This window comes from Pantherophis guttatus, chromosome 15, assembly GCF_059756535.1.
Source record: "Pantherophis guttatus breed Tessera chromosome 15, ASM5975653v1, whole genome shotgun sequence".
In the NCBI taxonomy this organism is placed as follows: Eukaryota; Metazoa; Chordata; class Lepidosauria; order Squamata; family Colubridae; genus Pantherophis; species Pantherophis guttatus.
The window spans coordinates 18,499,789-18,527,764 of record NC_142077.1 but is presented as its reverse complement, the minus strand read 5'-3'; the positions used below and the strand labels follow the sequence as shown (position 1 = coordinate 18,527,764).

At 44.2% G+C, this 27,976-nt stretch overlaps 1 protein-coding gene across 1 annotated transcript; it reads left to right on the top strand.

Moving 5' to 3' along the window:
• The first annotated feature begins 3 nt into the window (after nt 1-3).
• On the top strand, nt 4-27,674 carry LOC148112038 (uncharacterized). The gene is made up of 5 exons (XM_087878854.1): nt 4-311; nt 1,033-1,321; nt 8,742-8,834; nt 23,145-23,267; nt 27,525-27,674. The coding sequence occupies exons 1-5, from the start codon at nt 85-87 to the stop codon at nt 27,672-27,674; spliced, it is 882 nt and encodes a 293-aa protein (XP_087734980.1). The 5' UTR covers nt 4-84.
• The last annotated feature ends 302 nt before the right edge of the window (nt 27,675-27,976 follow it).

The following is a 27,976-nucleotide window of genomic DNA, read 5'->3' as shown; positions in this document are numbered from 1 at the left end:
GATTCCACCTTGTGAGACTCCTTTGAATTCTTCTACTTCTTCTTTAGAAACAGGAAAAGGATTGATTGATTCACGCCATGAATTATGGACCTCCTGCTTCTGCTTCTGATGCTGCTTTTGTCCCATCCAGTCTCTGGGAAGCTGAGAATGAAATGCCCGCTGAGTTCGGAGAACCAGGATGGGAAACCACCACGGAGCTTTTACAGCCCAGGAGACCATCTAATCAGTATAGTCACTAGTGGAACGAAAAGATTGCAGGCAAAGTTCCTTTTCAATGTGGCTCCTTCTCTTCAGTTTGTTTTCCATGATCCGTAAGTCATTCAGGGTGATGGAGTTGCAGTCCCTCCATTCTAACACTCTCCTTCTTTTCAGTTTTTTATTTTTCATTTCTTCCTATATTGGGGAATATGTCTAATTTACTGAATAATTTTGATTTCCATGGCTTCTCTCTTTGGTCTGATTTTGTGAAAGAGACTCAAAAAAGGATCTGAAAAAAAGCTGAAAGGCCTGTAGATTATTTTCCTCTCTCTTTTCAATCCTTAATTTATCACTTGGATAATGAATTGTATTTAAAGTAATCGTGGAATCAGTTGTAGTTGCTCTATCTCAATCAATTCCCATATTTGTGTAACTGATCTTTGCTTTTGGATCAATGTTGGTTTAAGGCTCAGTAGGCTTGTGGAGGGTTATATATATTATATATAACAAAACTATTTGTTGTGACTGCTGATTATAATAATTTTTTTTTCTTTTTTTTATTGCAAAAGTTTTACAATTACATTTTCACCCCACTTTCCCCCCCAACCCACCCCTCCCTCCCCACCCTAACCCCCCCAAACCCCTCCTAACCCTCCCCCTCTGACTTCCACAGAATATAATCCCATCAAAGTCCCCTTTTTTTATAAAAAACCTGAGCCCCTCAAGCCCACTATAATTTTTTCTCTCTTCACAATTCATACATTTCTATTTCTATATAACTTTCAATGAAAAACAATTTGATACTTCCTAACTTGGTTTTTTTTTTCTCAATAGGACTTCTTCCAAATTTTTTTATTGCTTAAAATTCATTTTCAACATTCAACTGGCCAACAATAATTCCCATCTCTTCCACAATCTCACACTTGGCTACAACATCCATAACAACTATATTAGCACTTTCCACACTTCAGATGCCTTGCTGGACATGCTCTCCACTGGAGAAGCCAATGTCCCCAACTACGGCTGTGGAAGGAAGGAGAACCTCCTGGCTCTTCTTGATGCAGCTTACAGGGACATCTCCATCCAGATGTCAACATTAGGAGGCACCTACAAAGTCCCACAGGTTTGTGTGTGTTTTTCTCCCTCTGGTAAAGTGAGGGGTGGGTGGAGGTGGGTGAGCAATAGATGCAATCATATCTTCTCCATGGAATTCAAGAGCTGCTTTTCTCCATGTTAGCAAAAATCTCAATATTTTACCCCATTATGTTCATGTTGAGATTAATCATAAAAGGCCTGAAATACAAGCAATACATTCCCTGGAGAAGATATTCTACCAACTATTTAACTGATCAAAAAATATCCCTGGTTGTTGGGGCATCTATTGGCATCTTCATTTTCACAGATAAATGATGTCTGCCCTATCCACTGAGATTGAAGTTGGCAATAGTAGCATTTTATCCATCTAAAATGTGGAATAAAAAAGGCGCTAGCAATTATAGGCCAAATAGACTAGCAGATATTGTGGCTAAAATTTATGCCATGATCCTCTTAGTTAAACTTGAGAAAAATGCATTCTTTGCAGAAGAAGTAGAAGGTTTTAGGTAGAGTTAAAAACCAAATAGATTTTATAAGAAATAATGCATAAATTAATAATCTAATATTGGCAACAAATTTGTCTTGAAATATCTCATCTATATCAGTGAGGTAAAACAAGGTTTGCAGGCTTTCTAGATGTTAGTGCAGCATTTGACTCAATAAACAGAGAAATATGATGGAGAAAATGGATGGCCCTCAAAATGGAGCTCAGCCTGTTGGCCCTGATCCAAGCCCTTGTTTGAGAGGGAGGTTTGGGCTGAATGGAGCCATGAGAAGAAGGATCTATGCTTACCAAGGAGGAAGGGAAAGATGCATATTTGAACCCTTATTATTTAGTCTAGATATGAATGACTTACTAGGACTAATGCAGGATCAAAAAACAGATCATGAATAAATGTTATTTCATTTTTTGACAAAAATTAGTGGACAAATGAAATGCAGTGCATGTAGTATACAGTACTTGGATTTCAGAAAGGCTTTGACAGAGTAAACCACAACCTATTTCTTGGTAACCTGAAAATATGTGGGATAGACAGCATCACCCCCAGATGGGCTCAGCCTGTGGTCCTCAATGTATCAATATTTGGGGGGCTGCCACAGAGACGAGGAGGTCCACCTATTTTCCAAAGTACTAGAAGGCAAGACAAGAAACAATGGAGGGAAACTAATCAAGGAGAGAAACAACCTAGAACTAAGGAGAAATTTCCTAATGGTGAGGAATGGAACGTCTACCCTTCAGAAATTGTGGGTGGTCCATCACTGGAGGCTTTTAAGAAGAGACTGGACAGCCACTTGTCTGGAATAGTATAGATAGATACAGATTAACAGAGTTGGAAGGGACCTTGTAGGTCATCTAGTCCAAGCAGACCCTACACCATTTCTGACAGATGACGGTCCAGTCTCTTCTTGAAAGCTTCCAGTGATGAAGCTCCCACAACTTCTGAAGGCAACTTTATCTCTTTATTTCCAGGTTGAATCTCTCCTTGTTCAGTTTCCATCCATTATTCCTTGTCTGGACTTTGTCCGGCCTTTGGGTGCTTTGGAAAACAGCTTGACCCCCTCCTCTCTGTGGCAGCCCCTCAAATATTGGAAGACTGCTATCATGTCTCCCCTGATCCTTCTCTTCACTAGACCAGCCATGCCCAGTTCCTGCAACCGTTCATTGTATGTTTTAGCTTCCAGTCCCCTAATCCTCTTGGTTGCTCTTCTCTGCACTTTTTCTAGAGTCTCAACATCTTTTTTGTAGTGTGGTGATCAAAACTGGATGCAGGATTTTAGGTGTGGTCTTACTAGGGCTTTATAGGGTGGTATTAGTACCTCCCTTGATCTTGATTGTATACCTCTGTTAATGCAATTTAGGATTGCATTGTCTTTTTTGGCTGTTGCTGCACACTCTTGTCTCATATTTAACTGGTTGTCCACTAAGACTCCAGAATCCCTCCCACAGTTACTGCTATCGTTACGCACGGTCACTCATGCCCTCGTCACCTCCCGCCTGGACTATTGTAATGCTCTCTACATGGGGCTCCCCTTGAGGAGCACCCGGAGGCTCCAACTGGCGCAGAGTGCGGCCGCGCGGGTGGTAATGGGAGCGACATGGCGCTCCCATGTAACACCTCTCCTGCGCGAGCTGCACTGGCTCCCGGTGGTCTTCCGGGTGCGCTTCAAGGTTTTGGTTACCACCTTTAAAGCACTCCATGGCTTAGGGCCTGGTTATTTACGGGACCGCCTACTACCACCAATAGCCTCCCACCGGCCAGTACGCTCTCATAGAGAGGGACTCCTCCGGGTGCCGTCAGCCAAACAGTGTCAACTGGCGGCCCCTAGGGGGAGAGCCTTCTCTGTGGGGGCACCTACCATCTGGAATGAGCTCCCCCCGGAGATACGGAGGATCCCGGATCTGCGCTCCTTCCGCCGTGCTGTGAAGACCTTTTTATTCCATCAAGCGGGCTTGGCCTGATCTCTTCCCTTTTTAAATACGTAAATTTTAATCTGTTTTTAAATTATTGGGGTATTTTAATTTGTCTGGGCCAAATAATTTAATTTGATTTTATCGGGTTTTTAAATTTTGTGTATTTATGTATTTTATTGTTGGCTGTTCACTGCCCTGAGTCCTTCGGGAGTAGGGCGGTATACAAATCAAATAAACTATAAACTATAAACTATAACTATTACGCCTGGTTTACTGCTTGAACAGGGGGTTGGACTAGAGGACCTCCAAAGTCCCTTCCAACCCTTTTATTTTGTTATAAGTTCTGTTATAGGTACACATGTTTAGCCTGCTAAATTCCTCTTGGAATACACTGATTTATACAAATAATGTGATATTATAATACTTACACATTGGATTGTATAGACTTGGATTGTTTTGTCTTAATAATTATCTGATAATTTATAAAGCAAGTTCAAAAATTATGGTCTTTCTGAAATGACATTGTAGCCATAGATGGTCAGTCATTAGAGCAAGTAACACCTTTCCTTACCTGGGGTTGTTTTCTCTGAGCCTGAATCTTGGCTCCCTCATCATCCAAGGAGCTCAGTTAGACAAAGGGCAGGAGTGAAAATGGTGCTTAAATGAAAACCTCATAGCTCTCCAGCTTCCTCAGCCCCAATTATTAAAGTATCTGAGGCCCAGTTTTCCCCCATGTTCTTCCATCAATCTGATGTTTGGGGCTTCAGAGAGAAACCACCAGCAGAACCAACCCAATCTCAGTGTCTGAGGAGGATCTTGGGGTGGGCAAAAGGACTCCAGCTGCTGCCCTCAGAGCTGATTTGGGAATTTACACCATTTCTGCTTTGTCTAAATTCAGAAAACATGGGTATTATTGGTATAAAATTTAATCTATGGAAACTGATAGACTCTGAAAATTGTGGGTGTTGGAATAGACAAACTTCAATTAAAGACCAAACTTGGATTATGCAACTGAGAAATCTTATTAGGCTTTGAGTTCTGCCTGTTTCTTGTATAACTGGAGAAAGAAGTTAAAAAATTTCCTCTAGAAAGAATCTGGGATTTAGAAGCAAAAAAAGATGCAGCAATCCTCGAAAATTATAATAGGCCCTTTATTGGAATAGAATACTCTAGAATACTCTAGAATAGTATTCCAATAGAATACTGGAATTAAAAGATGTTTGGAGAATACACAACTCAAAAGACTTGGACTATACTTTTTTTCTGATAGACACAGATCCTTTTCAAGGATTGATTTTATTTTATTATCAAATGATTTACTTGTTAAAACAAAAAGAACTAAAATCTTTCCAAGAATTTTATCTGATCACAGTTCAGTATGGATAGAAATTGAGATTGGAAAAATTGAGAGAAGATCATGGAGATTAAATGAAAATTTATTTAGATATGAAAAAAATATAATAGAACTTAAGAAGCAGATGAAAGAATTTTTTGAAATTAATTTGAACAAGGGTACCCCTATTGAAATTGTCTGGGATGCAAGTAAAGCGTATATGAGAGGGGTACTCATTCATATGAATTCTAAACATAAACTGAATAGACAAAAGAAAAGATTAGAAATTGAAGCAGAAATAAAGAAAAAAGAACAGTTACTTATCAAAAATCCAGCAGATGAAAGAATACGTGGAGCTATAAAACATTTGAAAGATCAATTCCAAATGTTTATGGCGGATCAAGTTGCAACAAATTTACAATACGCAAAGCATAATACATTCTGTAATGCCAATAAACCGGGCAGATGGCTGGCCTATACATTAAGGAAGAAACAGAGTATGCGGACTATCGACTGTATTGATATTGGAGGGAAAGAAATTTATCAACAAAAATTAATTAAAGAAGCTTTTGTAGATTATTATACTAAACTATATGCTAAAGATGATATACAGAATGGACTTATAGAAAAATATTTAGAAAATAAAAGAGTTACAAAAGTTACTAATCAACAAAAGGAAAGAATGAATCACCCTGTAACAGTGGAGGAAATAATTGCAGCAATTAAACAACTGAAAACTGCCAAAGCTCCGGGAACAGATGGCTTGACTGCAGTGTATTATAAAACTTTGCAAGCAGAAATGGTGGAACAACTTAGAGACTTATTTTGTAACGTACAACAAGGGGGTAAAATACCCCCATCATGGAAAACAGCTTATATTTCTTTGATACCAAAAGAGCAAGCAGGTCCTAAAAAACCGGAGAACTATAGACCAATATCTCTTCTGAATAATGATTATAAAATTTATGCAAAAGTACTAGCCAACAGGTTGATGCCAGTAATTCAAGAGGTGATTCATGATGATCAAGCGGGATTTATAGAGAGTAGATATATGAAGGACAATGTAAGGCAAGTTATAGATTTATTGGAATATCTTGAGAAGAATAAACAGATCACTGCAGTGCTGGTTTTTTTGGATGCGGAGAAGGCCTTTGACAGAATGGATTGGAATTTTCTATTAAAGTCTTTGAAAAAGATGGACTTTGGGGATCAATTTATACAAGCGGTTTCAGCAATCTACCAAGAGCAAAAGGCACAGATTATTATTAATGGAAATTTAACAACAGATTTTAATATTGAAAAAGGAACAAGACAAGGTTGTCTGTTATCCCCTTTGTTATTTATTTTAACACTAGAAGTCTTGTTGAATACAATACGGGATTCGAACAGCTTGAAAGGTATAGTGATAAGGCAAGAGGATTACAGAATAAGGGCATTTGCAGATGACCTGGTTGTTACCCTTTCACAGCCGATGGAATCAATAATCCAGATGAAAGACATTATAAAAGATTATGGTACAGTATCAGGATTTAGACTGAACCAGAAAAAAACTAAGATGATAGTCAAAAATATGACACAAGATCGAAAACATGAATTTGAAAGGATGGCAGGCTTTGAGATTGTACCAAAGGTTAAATATCTAGGAATTCAGGTTGCAGAATCAAATATGAAACTATTTCAAAACAATTATGAGGTGTTATGGCGAGATGTACGAAAAGATATGGAGACTTGGAAAAAGCTGCAGCTCTCATTACTTGGAAGAATAGCAGCAGTTAAGATGAACATTTTGCCAAGATTTCTTTTTTTGTTTCAAATGATTCCGGTGCTTAAAAGTGATAAACAACTGAAAGAATGGCAAAGTGGAGTGAATAAGTTTGTTTGGAACGAGAAAAAACCAAGAGTGAAATTAAAAATTATGCAAGATGCTCCAGAAAGGGGAGGCCTTAAACTCCCAAACCTACAGATATATTATGAAGCAGCAGCTTTGACTCAAGCAAGCGATTGGTTTGGAAGGAAAAAGACTGGAATATTGAATATAGAAAGTTTGACCTTGATTTTGGTTGGCATGCTTACTTATTTTATGAAAACAAAGTGGATAAAGTATTTAAAAGCCACATACTTAGAGATTCGTTGATGAGAGTTTGGAAGAAGCACCGATTTAAATGGGATTACAAAATACCGCTATGGTTGGATCTTGGTCATATTATGTGGAATACAAATATAATGTCACTCGGGGGGGGGGTATATAAAGAAGTTCTTTTTACAGATGCGGGCAGATGGCAACTAAAGACATTAGAGACACTGTTGGACGAAGGGATTAACTTAACCTGGTTACAGTATAATCAACTTCAACTGAGATGGAAAGAGGACCAAAAAACTGGTATTATGTTGCATGAGGAAGAATTGGTTAGACATATAAAAGAGAAAGGTCCAATGCATATTAAAAGGCTTTACAATGTTTTGTTAGAATGGGATTCAGAAACTGAATTGGTTAAAGATTGTATGATTAAATGGGCACAGAATTTTGCAGAACCAGTGATGTTGGAAACATGGGAGAAAATATGGGTTCAGAACGTTAAATTTACGCAATCGCAGAATTTGAGGGAAAATTTCTATAAAACGTTTTACAGATGGCATTTAGATCCCAAGAAATTATCCTGTATGTATCCTAATGTTCAGCCAAAATGTTGGAGATGTGATAGTCTAGATGCTACATATTATCATGTTTGGTGGAATTGCAAGAAAGTCAAGGCTTTTTGGATAAAAATATGGTGGGTTATGCAGAATGTTTTGAAGAAAAAAATTCAATTTTCTCCACAACTGTTTTTATTGGGTATAGTAAAGGGTTTTACATTGGATGAAACTAAGTTGATATTGTACATGATAACAGCAGTGAGATTATCAATAGGTAAATATTGGAAAAATGAAGCTTTACCCACCATTGAAGAATGGACTTTCAAGATGGCCAGTTTTGCGGAGATGGCAAAGATTTCAGCATATTTAAAAGATCGCTCACAAGAGACTTATGAATGGGAATGGAAAAAGTGGATAGATTATGTGCAGAAAAAATACCAAGTTAGGAAGTATCAAATTGTTTTTCACTGAAAGTTATATAAAAATAGAAATGTATGAATTGTGAAGAGAGAAAAAATTATAAGGGGGCTTGAGGGGTTCAGGTTTTTATAAAAAAAAGGGGATTTTGATGGGATTATATTCTGTGGAAGTCAGAGGGGGAGGGTTAGGGGGGTTGGGGGGGTTAGGATGGGGAGAGAGGGGTGGGTTGGGGGGGGGAAAGTGGGGTGAAAATGTAATTGTAAAACTTTTGCAATAAAAAAAAATTCCTCCAGAAAGAATCTGGGATTTAGAAGCAAAAAAAGATGCAGCAATCCTCAAAAATTATAATAGGCCCTTTATTGGAATAGAATACCCCAGTTGGCATTTGCACGTGTTAATCTAATTGTGATCAATTATAGGGGTGATACAGTAATATGATTTACATTTTTATTGTTTTTTAATTTGCTTATTATTTTCCATTATTATGATACAATCTTGCTAATATTCTGTCTTTAATATTTTAAACAATGTCTGATTAACAAACTATTCTAATACATTCATGAGAACCAGGCTGGATTTATTAAAATCTAATATTTTGGACTTGATCTGACCCCAAATATAACACATCATTCTTCATTGCTTTTTCAGATCAGTCATACAATTGCTTCAGAGGCTCTGAGTTATAAAAGGAAATTCCCCTTTTTCCACCAAATGTTCCCCAAAGAACGGATCCTGTACCCAGTTATTGCCCAGCTGCTCCTCCATTTCAGATGGACCCTGATTGGCCTCTTTACTTCAGACACAGAAAATGGAGAGAATTTCATGAGGATTTTTCCTCCTGTGCTTGTCAGGAGTGGAATTTGTGTGGTTATATCACAAGTGTTCTCAACAACTGGATATACAGCATACCTCAGGGAGGCCCTCTCTAAATGGAGACAAGTCAACGTCTTTGTTCACTTCATGGAACTTGGTTCCATTTGGGAGAGAATTCTTCCTTTCCATTTAACGTTTATGCGTCTGCCAGGACCCATTGAAGGGAAAGTCTGGATCCTCACAAATTTTTTTGAGTATGCAATGAAGAATCGTAGACTTTACAAATACATCCATAGTATTTGGAACTTTGCTTATCTGGGGAAAATAAGGCCAAGGGATTCTGCCTTTGAACCTTATTTCTTTGTGGAAGAAAAGTTTCAAGATTATTATTTCCACTGTTCTCTTTCAAAGAACGTCTTTTCTGTCAAAGGCCGCAGAAGATGCACCCAGAAAGCCCCACTGGAGACCCAATGGAAAAGGAACAGAGGAAGGCTCCCAAATCACTACCAAGATTACAGTATCATTCAGACTCTGGCCCAGGCCTTGAATGCCGCTTATTCCTCCAGATCGAGGAGGAGAAGGAAGGAGGGAGAAAAGAGTTTGGGGTCTCCAAGGCTGCAGCCATGGCAGGTATGGGGGTCCCTGATATGGATCCATTAATCTTAGATCCTTTGGAGGAGGAATCCAGAGGAGAAGGAGGGGAACTACCTCAACAGATCTGTCCAATTCGATTACTCAGGGAATAATGGTTCCAAAGAGTAGATACCATGGCATTTTGATATTAAACTCTGCTCATTTGAAAATGCTGTATTGTTTCTTAAATGAATTCCTGTATTTGTGGGTTTGTGATGAGCATGGTGGAATTTCCCCCTTTGTTCCGTCCCCACTGCAGGTGGGTCTGTGTGCAGCTCAAGAGGCAGCTAAACCCCCCTCTTCTCCTCCAGTGAAAGGGAGCCTGGGGTGGATGTGGGTGTTTCATTGGGAGAAAAGGGCACGGAGAAACTGAGGAAATGCAAAGAGTGAGACTCAAATAGAAATAGGAGATAGGCAGCATTAACTAACAGCCAACAAAGATGTTATGTCCTTATAAGGACATCCGCCCTGATTGGCTGCCAGCCATCGGGCGGGAGATTTGAATCCCTGTCAAGGGGCGGTGCGTCTGCCGGGAGCGAATATAAGGAGAGCTCCGGCAGCGCGCCAGCAGTCTTGACTCGTTACTTTGTAATGAATAAAAGTTGCTTTATGTATCGAGCTGGTCCAGTCTTCTTTTCCCTGCGCCGGATCTAACACTGGCGACGAAGGACTAGAGAGAAGAACCTTCACAAGACTCTTGGCACGATCGCCCACCGAACAAAATCACCACACCACAGCGATCTTCCAGAATGGCCACCCCGCAAGCCCCGATGACCGCGCTGAACCCGTTCGACCCATCCCGGGAGAAGTGGAGGTCATACATGGTCCGATTCCGGCAGTTCCTGCGAGGCAATGGATACCAGAACCTCGATGAGGAGAGAAAAAGAGCCCTCTTCCTGGCTCATTGCGAATCGGACGTTCTGGAGATGGCGATTGACCTCGTGGCACCCAGGGACATCGAGGAGATGTCCTGGAACGACCTGCAGGAAGTCCTACAGGAGCACTATGCACCTACAGGCACCCCCATCGCAAACAGGTTCACCTTCCAGCAAAGAAACCAGCGGGAAGGTGAATCCATCAAGGAATTCGTGGCAGCGCTTCGCCAAATCGCTGCCAACTGCGAGTTCGACAATGTGGACAATGCCATCCGGGACCGCATTGTGTTTGGAATGCGAGATGTGGGGCTGCAGAAGAAGTTCCTCAGCCGGAAGAAGATTCCGCTCAAAGATGTCCTCGACGAGGCAACGGCGGCTGAAACGTCTGAGCAAGCAGCCGTCGCGATGGTAAAAGCAAGGGGGATCCATAAGATCCACAAGTCGGGCCCGACCTCATCAGACGAGGCAACTACTCAATCCGAGTCTGATGAGGAAATGGCCGTCCACAAGGTGTCCCGCCCTCCCAGGCGGGAAAACCCACAGCATGGCGACCGGGGAGAACGATGCGGCAGCTGCAGAGGCGACCACCCCAGGGCAAACTGCAGATGGAGGGACGCGACCTGCCGCCGATGCCTGAAGAGGGGCCACATCGCAGAGGCCTGCAGAGCCACAGATCCAGCCCCGGAACCACCCAGACAACGATTCAGGGAAAATCGCAAAGATAACCAGAGGACATCCAAACGGTCCTCAAACCAGTCCCGGCGCGGGGAGGAGGAATATCCCCGCAACAGGACGGTGCACCAGACCACCACCATTGCTCACACAAGCGACGAGGGAACCACCAAGTTCCACGTGACGCTGCTAGCAGAGGGGTCTCCGTGCAAGATGGAGGTAGACTCCGGATCCGCCTACTCCATCATGGACTGGCAGCACCTACAGCAGCTGAACCCGGCATACAAAAGGACCCAGCTGAAAACCCCGAAGGCGAGACTTGTGGACTTCAACGGGAACCCCATTGAAATCCTAGGCAGAGCCACAATCCGGGTGAAGTACAACGACTTCAATGGAAAGCTACCCATCACCATTGTGCAGCACAGCCGACCGAACCTGTTGGGTGTGGAGTGGTTCAAGCCGCTGGGACTTTCACTTCAGGGCATCCACGAGATCCGCAGGGACGAACTCGACTCCATCATCGAAGAGTTCAAAGAAGTCTTCGATGGTAAACTGGGGAAATTTGTGGGGAGGCCAATCTCCTTTAATCTGGACAAGGGAATCACCCCAATCAGGCTCAAGCCCCGCCGAGTTCCATTTGCCCTGCGGCCTAAAGTAGATGAGCAGCTGGATAAGCTGATCGCCCAGGGCGTCCTGGAACCGATCGATCATGCCTCATGGGAGACCCCCATTGTGACCCCACTGAAGCATGATGGGTCCGTGCGCATCTGTGCTGACTACCGTTGTACCATCAACAAGGCGTTGGCACAGAGCGCATACCCAGTCCCAGTGGTGCAACATCTGCTGCATTCCCTGGGATCTGGATCAATTTTCGCGAAACTGGACCTGGCCCAGGCTTACCAGCAACTGCCAGTGGATGACAAAACGGCGGAGGCTCAAACAATTGTCACGCACAGAGGGGCATTTAAATGCAACCGCCTCCAATTTGGAGTCAGCGCTGCCCCTGGCATCTTCCAATCCATGATGGAACGCCTTCTCCAAGGCGTTCCAGGGGTGGTGCCTTACTTCAATGATGTGCTCATCTCCGGTGACTCAAGAACCCAACTCCTTGAAAGGCTCAGGCTTGTCCTGCAGCGGTTCAAGGCCAAGGGTTTGAGGGTCAGGCGGGACAAGTGCATCATAGGAGTACAGGAAGTCGAGTTCCTGGGCTTCCTCATTGATAGCACAGGCATCCACCCCACCAAATCAAAAGTGGAAGCAATCCATGAAGCTCCAAGCCCAAAAAACAAAACGGAGCTTCAGGCTTTCCTTGGGTTGCTCAACTTTTACGCCATTTTTTTAAAACAGAAAGCCACAGTTGCTGAGCCACTCCACTGCCTGCTGGGAAAATCGGCTTCCTGGAAGTGGGGCCAGGAAGAGGAAGCGGCATTCCGGGCCATCAAAGGACTATTGACGTCCAAAAGCGTACTCATTCAGTACAGCGAGACGCTTCCCATCAGACTGACCTGCGACGCATCGCCTTACGGGGTGGGGGCAGTCCTCAGCCACGAACTGCCCAATGGCTCGGAAGCCCCAATCGCGTACTTCTCAAAGACCATGTCCGGCGCAGAACGGAACTATAGCCAGCTGGACAAAGAAGCCCTGGCCATCGTGGCTGGAGTGAAGCGCTTCCACGAATACCTCTACGGAAGAAGCTTCACCATAGTCACAGACCACAAGCCTCTCCTGGGACTCCTCGCAGGCGACCAACCAACCCCGACCTTCATGTCCCCGAGAATGACGAGATGGGCAATCTTCCTAGCGGGCTACTCCTATAGGCTCGTGCACCAGCCAGGCACAGCCATAGGAAACGCCGACGCCCTCAGCAGATGCCCGTCGAAGAAGCCGGTCGAAGACCCAGCCCCCACACTCCACCTACTGCACATTGATGACGACGCCAGCTGCCCGGTGTCATCCGCAGATGTGGCCGTCCACACCCAAAAGGACCCCACACTCCGCACAGTGAAATCCTGGATCCTCAGAGGGTGGCCGTCGGGAAAGCCAGAGGAAAGATTCAGCCCGTTCGCCAGGAAACAGGAGGAGCTGTCCACCATGAAGGGCTGTCTGCTATGGGGAGACAGGGTGCTGATTCCAAGCACTCTGCAACGGCGAACGTTGGAGACCTTGCACAAGGGGCACCCGGGCATCGTCCGCATGAAGGCACTGGCACGGAGTTATGTCTGGTGGCCATCCATGGACAAAGACATTGAACAATGGGTCTCCAGATGTGACCCGTGCCAAGAAGTTCGCCCAGCGCCGCCGCAATCCGAGGTCGCGAAGTGGGAGACCCCCGGCAACCCCTGGTCGAGGGTCCACATTGACTTCGCGGGTCCGATGCAGGGGCGACACCTCCTCATCGTGGTAGATGCCTTCTCCAAATGGCTCGAGGTGGTGCCCATGGCATCTACCACAACGGACGCGACGATCCGAGCCCTGCGCCGTCTCTTCGCCACTCATGGTCTACCGGATGTGCTGGTCTCAGACAACGGCCCCCAGCTCACATCCTTGGCCATGGAATCCTTCCTGGCGGGACTGGGCATCTGCCACGCCCTGTCCGCCCCTTACAGGCCGGCCGGAAACGGACAAGCGGAACGCATGGTCCGACTGACCAAAGAGGCCCTCACCAAGATGGGCCCGGGGGACTGGCAAGAGCGCATAGACAATTTCCTCCTCACCCAGCACATCACGCCACACGCCACCACCCACAAGAGCCCGGCCGAACTGTTGATGGGCAGAAGGTTGAGGTCACCCTTGGACCGGCTGCACCCCCAATACAGCCCGGAAGTGACCGCAACCGCCAGCCGCCCGCTTCGCGCCTTCAGCAACGGAGATTCAATTTTCGCGCTGAACTTCAGCGGCTCTCCTAAGTGGCTGAAGGGGAAGATTGCCAGCACAACCGGCCCCAAATCATACATCGTCGAGTTGGAAGATGGACAGTTCGCGAGACGTCACATCGACCAACTCCGAAAAAGGTGGGGGGCAGCGCATGAAAACCAGCCTGACGAGGGAGGCCTACAACACCCCGATGAGGTAGACCTCCAACACCCCAGCGAGGTAGGCCTACCACACCCAGACCCGGTAGGCCTACAACAACCCGGCGAGGTAGGCCTACGACACCCCGACGAGGTAGGCCTACCACACCCCTGCGAGGCAGAGCAGCACCACCCCGTCAAGGTCGGCCCAGCCCACTACCAGATGCTGTCACGCCGGCAGCCCAGCGAGGTAGACCGGGGCCAACCGCACGGAGGATGGCAACAACAACCCAGCCAGGTGGGCACCGGGCACAGCAAGGCCAGGGACCACCAACCCAGCCCGCAGGTAGACCGGGACCTGCCCAGAGGAGGAGCAACGCACCCCACCAGTGACAGCAGCCCATGCCAGCCCGGCAGGGGAGACTGCAGTTCAAGGCGAGTAGACCGGGACCCAGCCAAGACGGGCAACCCACGACCCACGGGCGAGGGTGGCACACTACTCACCGACGTGGGGGACCCCCGCCCATCACAAGAGACAGCCAAGAAACGACACCCCGACCAGGATGGCCCCAGGCACCAACCAACGGTAGACCAGGGACTAGGGGGAAGGGGAAGTCGACAACAACCCGGCCAGGGAGACCTGCACCACCCCGGCAGGGGAGACCTCCGCCGCCCCGCGGAGGTAGCACCGCAACAACACCCCGACCAGGTCGACCACCGCCAGCCAGACAAGGTAGACCGACGCCAGCCCAACCGAGGGGACCAACGCCACCCCTGCGAGGTCGGACGGCACAACAACAACAACGAGAGCCAGCACCACCCGAACCGAGCGGAACCGCCACCCGAGCGGCAGCAAGCCAGACCGAGACCGAACCACAGCGCCCGGGAGACCAGGGAAGAGCAAGAAATGGACTTACCGAGACTCAGACGCTCTTCCCGGGTCGGAACCGAGCAGCCGAGGCGAGGCGAGAGATCCACAGGACAGGAGGAAGACCACCAGGACCAGCGATCCAAGGTCTGCGGTCCGGCCGGAGGCGCTGGGGGTGGCCCCGCTCACTCGACAGCCGAACCGAGCCCGGTTCCGGAGAGGGAACCAGGAGACGAAAGAGCCCCGTCCTTCCAGGCCGGAGACGGAGGAGAAGTGAGACTGCGCAGGTCAGCTAGGGTGCCGAGGCGTCCGGCGTACCTGCGCGACTACGTAACGTTTGTGAATGAGATTGACATTTCGGACTAAGGGGGGAGGAGTGTTATGTCCTTATAAGGACATCCGCCCTGATTGGCTGCCAGCCATCGGGCGGGAGATTTGAATCCCTGTCAAGGGGCGGTGCGTCTGCCGGGAGCGAATATAAGGAGAGCTCCGGCAGCGCGCCAGCAGTCTTGACTCGTTACTTTGTAATGAATAAAAGTTGCTTTATGTATCGAGCTGGTCCAGTCTTCTTTTCCCTGCGCCGGATCTAACAAAAGAAGCAGCTGGAACCTCTCCAGGGATGCTCCGTGTGAGGGACGGAGGCCTCCGGATGACCATGTGTCTCGGTCAAACCGGCTGCTTCCGTCTCCTCCAAAGGCTGAGAGAAAAGGGAGTCTGGCTTCAGACCATACGGTTAGGCTTATCTGCCCCCGGCCACTCGGTGGGTCTACAGCAACAAGAGCACAATAGTTACATGTTGTGGCATGACAGCCTTTATAAATTTGGAGGAGACCCTGAGACCATCTAGCCCAACCCCTCCTCTCTGCAGGAATCCCAGTTAAAGCTTCTCTGACAGATGGCTGCTCAGTCTTTGCACTCAGATAATCCATGAAGTGGAGACTGAACTTCTCTGCCTTACTGGCTCAGCTCTAAAACAGCAAATTCTCCTCCAGGCTTGGTGCCTGCAAGGGATCCTGGTCCTTGAGTTGGGGTCTCCCCTAATCAGAACGTTCACTTCCTGAGATTCTTATGGCTGCATTTGCCTTCTTTCCATGGACATTTATTTCCCTGCTGACTCAGATTCTGTTCCCAGCTAACTACGATTTTCAGATCATTTTCACAAACATAAATATCAAGTTTGGTATCCCTCATCTTTCTTCCAGTCCATCATTCATGTTCTTATATATGAGACTCTATTGTTAGTCAAGTCCTAGTTGCTAAAAATCAGATATTTTTCTATTGCTTTTTACATATGCCCCCTTCTCTGTGTGCTAATGATAAATATTGTTTCTGGAAACTTGATATTCCTCTCATTAAATTTTATTTTATTCAAAAAGATAAAATATAAACTTCAAAAAATAAAACTATTACAAATACAAAACAAAATTAGATGAAACATTTTTTAAAAAATTGTGCATTAAAAACAGATAAAACCACATACCCATATATTATTCCCCAGTTGAATATTGACAGATATACATTTTCCCCCCTTGCAAAATAGGCCCACAATTATAAACTTCTACCGATAAATTTGCAACCACTTGACTTATCATCTGTCTGCTGTATATAACAAATGTAGGTAACAGGTAATCCAAAAATAAATAAATAAATAAATGTCAAAACTTCAAAACTGTCTGTTATCTGCTATTCTATTTAATTCTCAGAAATTTGCAGGGGGTTATTATGTACCACAAACCACCACAATTATTATCTCTGATCCATCATGAATCTGTTCATGATTCAATATCTTTGTTTGATTCTTAATAATAATTCATTTCCTTAAAACTTTAATTAGGAACTTTCCCAGCAACTGCTTTCTATTCCCCAAAGTCACAGGACGGCCTGTAAATTGAAAGTCAATGACTCTTAAGATTTGTTTTCCAGTTAAATATGACAAGTCCATTCCCTCAATCTCCCTCAATCTTCTTGAAAGAATCCATTTCTTCAGTCATCCATTCTGCCCACTTTGAGTCTTCAGGGTCCATGGCCTCTCCAGCCATCTCCAAGCAGCCTGCCTTCAAACCAGACTCCTCCTTCAGGGATGCCAGCAGCAAATTCAGTTCCAGTCCATCCATCCAATCCATCTGATTCAACAATTGTTGCTTGCTTCTGATTATCACCTTTAAATTGATTTAAAACCATTATTATTTTATCAAACTTTTAAAATGAAGTTTCAAATAAGGCTTGTAAGTTGAAAGACTTTATATTCTTTAAATTAAATCACATCAAATTAGCTTACTCTAGGATCTACATCTTAGATCAAATCTTGCGTGAAGGGGATTTATCAACTTGACCGTATTAATGATAACATAAAAAAATTGATGTCCAATAGCAAAAAGTTATCCCTAGCCTTCAATCCCTGGCCCATTAATTGAAGTATATAAAGGTTACCCCTATGCTCTTGTATGGAGCAGAAGTTTGGGATTTCTACTCAACCACAGTACTAGAACAAACACAGTCCCAGCACCTGAGCTGTATTGTGGGTGTAGATCTAAGGACATCTGCTGCAGCAGTTAGAGCCGAATTGGGAATGTATACAATTCATCCACTATCCAAGATCAAAGCATTTAACCACTGGCACAAGGTCAATGAAATGGAGACTGATAGACTCCCCAAGTTATGCTTACTAGAGCAGATAAACTCACAATCACAAACCTCTTGGATCACTAAACTGATTAATCGTGGAAGTAGCTGTGTCCTTCTTGTCTCTTGCGTAACAGGAGAACAATTCAAAAAAACAGCTGCCCAAAGAATTAAGGATATAGAAGCACAAAATGACATGGCTATTCTTAGTAAGTTGGGTAAGTTGAAATGGCTGAGCAAATACAAACCTACTTTTCAACTAGACAACTATTTAAAGTTACAACTGCCAAAACATCTTAGGGAGAGATTTACGCGAGTGAGATTCAAACAGCTGGACACAATGGTCAGATATGGGAGATTCCACTCTAGACCTTATAATGGAGGTCTCTGCATTGGCAGAGTGGCAGAGGCAGAAGACCTGGCTCACATCCTATTTGATAGCTGCCTGCATAAGAGGGTGAGAGGCAGGTACCTTGGTCCATATACCAAACGAATGACCCATATACAAAGTCAGCTTATTGCCCCCACAAACTGGGTGTATAAATATATAGTTTAAACATATATTAAAACCAATTAAAATAATCAAAAACCCCCTCAGTCCAGGCTGGGCGATGTGAACAGCCATGTTTTTAATTCGCGGCAGAAGGTGCGAAGGTCAGGAGCCAACCGAAGCCCCAGGGGGAGTTGATTCCAAAGAGTGGACGCGCCCACAGAGAAGGCTCTACCCCTGGGGGCCACCAGCTGACATTGTCTAGCCGACGGCACCCGATGAAAGCCCTCCCTGTGAGAATGCCGGGCGATGGGAAGCCATTGCTGGCTGCAGATGGTCAGGTAGGGCAGGTAATAGATGAAGAAGCCTGTGGTCAATTGAGGCAGCTTCCAGCTTCTCCCATAGCTTAGTCCTGGGAACCGTATCAAAGGCTGCCTTGAGATCTATGAAGCAGGCGTAGAATGATGCAGGTCTATTTGATATGTATTTTTCCATCAGTTGATGAAGAGCTAAGCACTGATCGGTAGTGCCTCTCCCCTCTCTAAACCCGGCTCCCTCTTCAGCGATCAAATTCTCCAGAGCCAGCCACTCTCCATCTGGAGGTGTTTTCCATCAGGATGACCAGGGAGAATATTAGCCTGACAACTTTCTTCTTGATCAACCCATGCTTTCTGGGAATCAACCTCTTGTTTTCAAAGAGTTTATGAATCATCTTTTTTCTTTCTCTCTTCATTTTATTTGTCATCTGCTCTAGAATGTTCCCTCTAATTGACGAATTGTATCAATTATATTTTCTCTCTATTTTGTCCGTATATGATGGACAAATTTTTCTTAAACCTTTTCATTCACTTATGAAGATAATGGCAGTATTTGTATCCTATTTAACCATATTTGGAGATTAGAAAATTGTGGAAGAAAGATTCAATGTGGGATAAAAAACAAAGTTTTCAAGTTTTCAAATTCCTGGATGTTCCCATTCTAGTTTCATCCCTTTCTGGAGAAGAATGAATTTTGGAATATTTCTGAGAGGAAACTGTACTTGGACCAAAATGGAGAGATAACAGCAGATCTGGCCATTGAGAGCTTCTTGGTTCTCCCCAAGGGGGATGTCAGGAGAGAGATTCTGGCGTATTCTCTAGGACAGAGACTTACTATCAGAGAAGGTGTTCTTTCATGGCTAAAGTTGCTCAATAAGGTGGGAGAAATTTGTGTCTTTTTTCTTTTTTCCAAAGCCTGAGTCCCATTTCAAGTGGGCAAAGCAGGGGTGAAATGCTACCGGTTTGCTCTGGTTTAGGTAAACCGGTAGTAATAAAAACTACCAGTTCGGGTAAACTGGTAGTAAAAAATACTTTTAAAGGGGGAAAAAAAAGATTCCAACGATCGCGCAGCACAGCTGTGATCATCGGAACCTTTTTTTTTACTTTTTAAAGCATTTTTTTACTACCTATACGCCCGAACTGGTAGTAAAAAAAAAATGCTTTAAAAAAGTAAAAAAAAAAAAAGTTGGCCAAGCCCACCCAGTCACATGACCCTCCAAGCCACGCCCACAGAACCAGTCACAACAATTTTTACATTTCACCACTGGGGCAAAGCCTGGAGTCTCCAGGGTGGTTGGCCTCCCATGCCAGGTGGTGTCATCTCATGGAAGCTCTTCAAGAGACGGGACCTAAGTGGAGTGGCTTTGCCATGTTTTCTGGAAACCTTTCAAGATCTTACTGGTCAGAGGTCTCTTTCTTCATCACAGTTTTTACTCTACATTAAAAAATCTAATGGAATAAAAGCTTCCTAAATCTTTTACAGTAAATTTTGTTCTCAGTTTTAATAAGAATATATCATCATACTTTAAAAAAAACAATTCCATCCCTCTAGACTTTATTAAATAGAAAAGTATTTTATTGCAATGTTAAATTCCAAAATCAAAAGAGAGGAACTAAATGAAGAATCTGCCAGTTGTTTTACCTCCTGCATCTGTTTAGAAGTAGTCAGAGGTTTCATATTGACCTCAGTGAAGACCAGAGGCTACTTGTCTCCATCCATTTCTACCTCCATTTTCCATGGATGGAGATCCTAAGATATTTTCTTTGGCATTCCTTGTTTTCCTGCTCAGTCCCTGCCTCAGTCCAAATGTGTGGAAAGTTGCCATCCTGGATTTGTCAAGAGGGCTCGAGAAGGAGAGCCAGTTTGCTGCTACGACTGTGTTCCTTGTCCGGAGGGGACCTTCTCCATGCAGGAAGGTGGGTCACACTGAGGAAAATGGGAGGCTTTCTGGAACTGGATCCATCCAGAACCTTTTCATGAAAGTGCAAGTTAAAAAATAGATTGAAGCTCACCTGTCATTGTTTTTTTTAATCTGCACAATTTCTTATCTAAACAGAATTAAATCAAAAAGACTTGGAAGGAGGGGCTGGGAAAGAGATGGGAGGAGGGGGTGGCAGACTGGGCAAGCTTTACTAACAGCAGAGGAAATATCTCTTCTGCTTTTTAGTTTGGATATGTGCTGCTAAGTTCACCTTTCTAGGAACATCTTTGAAACTTGATGAATTGTTATATGTCTACCTTCTGAAAGGCCTTCAGAAGTTGTGGGAGCTTCATCACTGGAGGCTTTCGAGAAGAGACTGGACTGCCATTTGTCAGAAATAGTGTAGGGTCTCTGCTTAGGCAGGGAGGAGTGGACTAGATAACCTATAAGGTCCTCTCCAACTCTGTTGATCTGTAATCTGTATATTGGCCTCCCCTTGAGAATCACTGAGAAGGTCTCACTGGTCCGTAATGTGGTGCTGTGGATAGTTATGGGGGGAATTCATTACACAAATAGTCTGCCAGTCATGTAGATCAGGGGTGTTAAACTCAATTTCATTGAGGGCCACATCAGGATTATGTTTGTCCTTGGGGGGCCGAGGTGGGCGTGTCTGGGGGGCTGGCGAGCTCGATGTCACTCATGTCAAGGGTGCCTGTGGTGGCCTGAGTGCTCTGCCAGTGAAAGTGGAGCTTGGGAGGGCTGCATGGACTTGAGTTTGACATCCCTGATGTAGATCAATCAATCAATCAATCAGTCAATCAGAATAGAGCTAGAAGGAACCTTGAAGGACTCTTAGTCCTACCCCCTGTTCAAGCAGGAGACCTTATGCCATTTCAAAGGAGTGACTGTTTAATGAAATTGTGAAGAAATACTTCTTGGAAAATGCCTGTGGTATCAGCTGTTATCCAAAGAAGGTTTTTCTTGCAAGAGAAAAGGACAGAATATTAAAGATATATTACTTTTTTGCTTTCTCAGATACGGAAAAATGCACCAAGTGTCCAGATGATAAATACCCAAATAAGGACCAAGTTCAGTGTATCCCCAAAGTTATAACCTTCCTGTCTTATGAAGAACATCTGGGCATCATCCTGGTCTCTTTTGCTCTACTCTTGTTCCTAAACTCAGGCCTTGTTTTAATCATCTTCATGAAATACCGAGAAACTCCCCTTGTCAAAGCCAACAACCGGGACCTCTCCTACATCCTCCTGGTCTCCCTCCTGCTTTGCTTCTTGTCTCCTTCTCTCTTCATTGGTCAACCAAGGAAAGCCACCTGCCTTCTCCGACAGACAGTTTTCAGCATCATCTTCTCAGTTGCCGTTTCTTCTCTCTTGGCCAAAACCATCACGGTGGTACTGGCTTTCCTGGCCACAAAACCAGGAAACCGAGCAAAGAGATGGTTGGGGAAGAGCTTGGCCAACTCCATCATCCTTTCTTCTGCTGCTATCCAAATTCTCATCTGCTCCGTCTGGCTGGGAGTTTCTCCCCCCTTCCCTGACTCTGACCTCCATTCCCAGCCTGGAGAGATCATCCTGCAATGCAACGAAGGGGCCGTTGTCATGTTCTACGTCACCCTCAGCTACATGGGCTTCCTGGCTGCCATCTGCTTCACGGTGGCTTTCCTGGCCAGGAACCTGCCTGGGGCCTTCAACGAAGCCAAGCTGATCACCTTCAGCATGCTGGTCTTCTGCAGTGTCTGGGTGACTTTTGTGCCCACCTACCTGAGCACCAAAGGGAAATCCATGGTGGCTGTGCAGGTCTTCTCCATCCTGGCCTCCAGTGCTGGTCTGCTGGGCTGCATCTTCATCCCCAAGTGCTACATTATCTTTCTGAGGCCAGACCTCAACACAAAGGAGCAGCTCACAGGCAGAACAAATGTAAAAACATGAGATATAACACAAATGTGATATTGGAAGAATTGTTAACGGTTCTTTTATTTGAAAGGAGATATTCTTTCCATTTCGATAGTATGCAGGAAAAGGAAATCGTATCTATATGTTTCAGAATGGGAAATTCTTGGATGACTGGAATTCTTCTAGCTCTCTTCCCTTTCAGCTCAATAAAGAGAACTCTATAAGAGTCATTCAGAGAAATTTGCTGTTCAGCAACAGCTATTGAATGCGACACCTTATAAAAAATAATTTGGGCACTTATTCCTACAGCTAAAAGTGTGCGTGAGAGAGAGAGTGAGCAGGAAAAGAGGCCAGGAGGAAGCTGTGGGAACCAAGCACCAGCCTGGTTGCCTGATTTTTCACACTTAATGACCGTCACAGCATCCCATGGTCACGTGATCAAAATTCAGAGGCTTAGCAACTGGTTCGTATTTATGACCGTTGCCGTGTCCTGGGGTCATGTGATCCCCTTCTGCGACCTTCAGGAGGGAAGCCAGATTCACTTAACAGCCACATCACTAACTGGACAACTGCAGGGATTCACTTAACAGCTGTAGCAAGGAACATCGTATAAAGTGGGACAACAACAAATGACTCACTTAGCAACAGAAATTTTGTGGTCGATTGTGATCGTACGTCGAGGACTCCCTGTATTTGGGAAATTCTGACATGGTACCTCTTTATGTAAGCAGCTCACAGATGTCTCTGCTGCTAAGAGGAAAGAGGCGGCCAGATGAGGGTTTGTCTGAGGAATGCAGAGAGAGAGAAAGTGGCTAGCAGGGTCCCCTCCTATAACCACATGGCACAGATTGCATGGCTCCAAATTAAAAACGTCCCTGGATTGAGAGTGTAATTGCCAAATCCATGCTTCTTTTCCAGGCTGGGTTCCAGAAGGCCATGATGCTGGTGGGCCACGAATTCTTAGACCGGCTGGACTGCAATCACCACAGGTGGCTCCCTGCACGCAGCCTTGTGGACGATGCCATCCAACAGCGCTTTGAGGTACCCATCGTGTTCACAAGTTCCTAAGAGGGAGACAACTTTACAGACATACCTGTCAGATACCTATTTGTTTTTGGCTAAGCATTCATTTTTCCAAAGGCGGCAAAGGAGATTTCTGGTGATGCACCAGGGTTGCTGAAGCCTCACAGTTGGAAGGATAGAGGTGATAACATTCAGAGTTGCATGGCAGCCACTTGCTGCTTCTTTCCATCCCAGTTCATGAACCATGGAACTCAGTGTCAAGCCTGAATCTGACCAGGCAGTGGCCGGTTCCTTTCCGGTGGGGAGATTTGTTTCTATCACGGGTTATTCTCACGTGAATTCAGGTTGACGCAGTTTGGAGCTGAAGGGGGAGAGCAGAGGTGGATGGAGTCTTCAGCCAAAGCAACATAGTTAGCCGATGAGTCAGATACATTCCAACGGCCGGCTGGCCAGAGCAGGAGGAGAGAAGTCACCAAACAACCAGCCCTTATCCCGATTGGAGAGTGTGACATATTGTTTTGGAAAAATGAGAAACCTTTACTTTAAGTGGGGTGGAAAGCACGGGAAACTTTAGCACTGGCTTTCCACCAGTTTGTGCCAAGATGATGTATCTAAATAAATTTGTTCTTTGAGGAAACGGAATGCCTCAGAGTTCAGTTTGTGAAGGGTACATTAATTGGAACCCGACACTCAGTATGCTTCTCCATGATTCCCTGTATGTCATTACGAGGATTAGAATCTTAGGGGAAATGAACTGAAACTTCTGTCAATCTGACAATGCTACATTCACTTTTGGACTAGAATCTACAATAAGGCTGTCAGAATATTGCCTGCATATGATGCACCAGAGACTAGAAGGGGTTAAGTCTTTACAGACATCACATGTGACTATATCAGCCAATGAACTCTCTTATTGGACTCTTACCCAGAAACCACTTGGATATCTTCCCTTTTTTTTTCTCTCTCTCTCTCTCTCATCTATCTCTCAGCGAGACAACACATGAACTTCTCTCTCCTCTCAACATCTGAGTCATACAGTTAGGGTAAAAGGTGCAACAGGAGACCCTGTTCATTATTGTATGCATGTATATATTTTGTAAATAATAAAACAACTTTTCAACCTCAAGCTGTATTGACCAAATAACTTTCTCATAGAACCAAATGAGCACGACCATCAATATATATCTGACAAATGGTAGCAGACAATGAAAAATTATTGCTCAGGTCTATGAATTTTTTTTGTAAATTTTAAAATCATAGAATTATTTTTCCTAACATGGAAACCTTGAACCTGAACGAATTATCTTTACAAGAGATTGATGCATTAACCATATCCTTAACAAAACAGCACCAATCATTATCCAAAAGACTAAAAAAACTTTCTATTGAAGCTACGCGGCAAGTACAAACCTCTTTACGAAAGGAACCAATTTTTTTTTTCTCCTCCTCACCCGAACACCGAAAGAACAGACCCATGCTTACAACCTTGCTTCGATCTCAATTCTACTCCACCTCATGACTATCATCAAGGACTTCAACCTTCTGAATCCCTTGTATGTTCGAACCCTATAACTTCAGACCAACTTTTATTTTCTCAAGCTTCTCCAAAACAGCATTTATATCAAGCTTTACATGCGACAGGCCTGCTAAATGCAGGATGAACTCCTCAAAGAACTCTTGAACTGTTAAACACCCTTTCAACCTCACCAGACCTGGTAAGCAACAATTTTTTACTTCAACCCATAGATTCCCAGACTGACTTTTTAAACACCCATTTTATTAAAAATCCTCCCTCCCCACCTATTGACTTTATTGCTTCCAAAATGGCCTCCACCTTCCCCGAAAGCATGGCTTCAAAAATGGCCGACAAAATGGCCACCCCTATACTCCACCATGCGGTCCACAAAATGGCTGACAATTTATATGACCACACTTTAAACAAAATGACGTCTACCACTTCAGACCACAAGGTCTCATCCAACCCCCTTACCCCCATACATCCTACTACCCACCCCACAACTGGAGATATTCAGACTGATTCCCTATCTTCTTCATCCAGAGCATCGAGTTCGAATCCTCCCAATTTTTTAAAAAATTTTTCAGAACTTTTCTATTTTTGCTGCCGCTGCAGACCTCCCCATCTATACCGCTGCAGCTGCAACAGCTGCATATATTTCTACTGATACCAATATTGTTTCCAATGTAAAAAGATCCTTTTCAGTCTTTGCAGCCGCTGCCTCACTCCCCCCTTATCGCTGAAGATGCCGCCACTGCCGCTGCCGCCTCCAACACTACAGATGCCCCGTCCAAACAACAAATTCACACGATTTTTGCAGCCTTTGCATCAAAAGCCAACCTAACTTCTACAGCAGCCGACGCCGTCGCAGCAGCTCTTCCGAATCAAACTACAACCACCACCTCCATTATTCCTCCTATCGTTGAATCACTTGCAACATCTTCTCTCACACCCAATGACTCCAATCAACAATCCGACGTTCAATTACCTATCTCTGCTGACAGTAACTCATTTCAGCCTTCTATTACTGTAAACTGTAATGATTTAAATATTGAAACTAATAATTCTTTGTCTTTACCTACTAATGTAAATTTATCTTTAGAAATTGAAACTGTTTTGCAACATTTTAAACAACATGGCCCATTACCTTTATCACCAAACTTCAAAAAATTACAAACCTCAGGTAATAATTTCCCTACTTGCGAACAAGAAACTCATTTACATCTTTTAAGAGAAGGCACATTTCTTATTATTGAATCTCCCCCTACTAAACCTTGGTCATCTGACTTAACTTTTCTTCACAATAGTGTTTATGTCACTCTTATGTCAACTTTAGAAAGTGATATTGTTCATTCTATACCTACAGGTTTTACTGCACAAGAAGTATGGCAATACTTACAAAACCATTACAACAAACCCTTGCCTACAACTATCGCTACTCTTGCCAGTGACTTTTTTTTAAAATTTGATTTATATGCCGCCCTTCTCCGGAGACTCAGGGTGGCTTACAATGTGCTAAGCAATAGCCTTCATTCTTTTGTATATTTTGTATATTTATACAATGTCAGCTTATTGCCCCTACAACTGGGTCCTCAATTTACCTACCTTAGAAAGGATGGAAGGCTGAGTCAACCTTGAGCCTGGCGAGATTCGAACCTACAGTAATTGCAGGCAGCTGGTCTTAATAACAGGGTGCTTTAGACCACTGTACTACCAAGGCTCCATTTTTATAGCACCGTATATAAACCTGGCACATCTATGGCCAAACATCTTTTCCACCTCGAATCCATGCGAAAACAACTGATTCAACGCAATCATCCTGTACCTGAAACTGCCATGATTGGTATCATTTTCAATTCTATTAAACACATTCCTGGTTGGTCAGGATTCATTAATAGTCTCCACTCCTTACCCCCCCACATGTACACTGTCGCTGAAATCAAATCCAAATTAATAGACGAAGATAGAAGACTCTATCATACTGATACATACCCTACTTCTTTTGACCACCCTTTTTACCCTAAACATGATTCCCATCCTTCACATTCTTCACACAAACCATTCTACCAAAACTGGCAGAAACACCCCTCTCAATATCAAAATAATTTTAATTATTGTAACTATAGAGGACATCATCATACCTACAACTCCCATCCTCCACACGATGACAACACCACCCACACTCATGATACAAGGGGATACACCCCTACAGACAAGACTAACAAAAGAAATCATACTATCAAAGAACATACTGAACCTAAAAGATCCATGCACAATGAATTTTACATTAGAAAGAGTCCCACACACAACGATTATAAAGACAGAAGGGGACAACATACTGAACAATCTATAATATTCTAACTCCGAATCCCAAACATTCGGCATCTTTCCCAACACCCAACAATACCTGCGTGACACTACGCACCTATGGGTCATCGATTCTGGAAGCATACACCATACCACCAATGTCAAATCCATATTATATGATATTCACCCAACCAGTATTTCAATTACAGCAGCAAATGGTACTTCCAATGCAGTTGAATATGAAGGATCTATCTTTATACCCGGTATAGGGAAAATTAGTCAAGTGCTCTATACACCTACCTTTGGCCACAATATTTTGAGTACTTCAAAATTAGGTAAAATAGATTTTAAAGCATCTCTTGATGATCAACACAGTTTTATAAAATCCAAACATGATAACACTATTATTGCTAATATTTCTGTCATTAATGATTTACCTTTTCTTATTCCAGATTCCTTTACATCATCCTCACCCACGACTCAACTACCTCAATCCTCATCGAGACCTGACCCTGACAATCATCCCAACCGTACCCCTGACACCCACCACCCACCTCACCATACCAATACACATGACACTTCCCACTCACATTGCTCTGTAGGGCAACCCGGGGTCAGTAACTGAGGCGAGACCAGGTAAAGTCAAACAGGAATGTTTATTGCTAACAGAACAGGTAGAGAGAAACAGAGCAAAGAGCTAGGCATTTAACAGCTATTTAGACTATAGTTGTCAAACCAACAACCAATAAGGATTCAGTATTCTCCCACCGGCTGGATGGTGCGTCTTAACCAATCAGGGCCGCGCATCGTAAGTGCGAGGACCTCGTCGTAAGTGCAAGGACTCAACACCCCTTCCCCCTTGGACAGAGTAGGCGTAGTTGGCCAGGTAGGCAGGGTGCCTGCG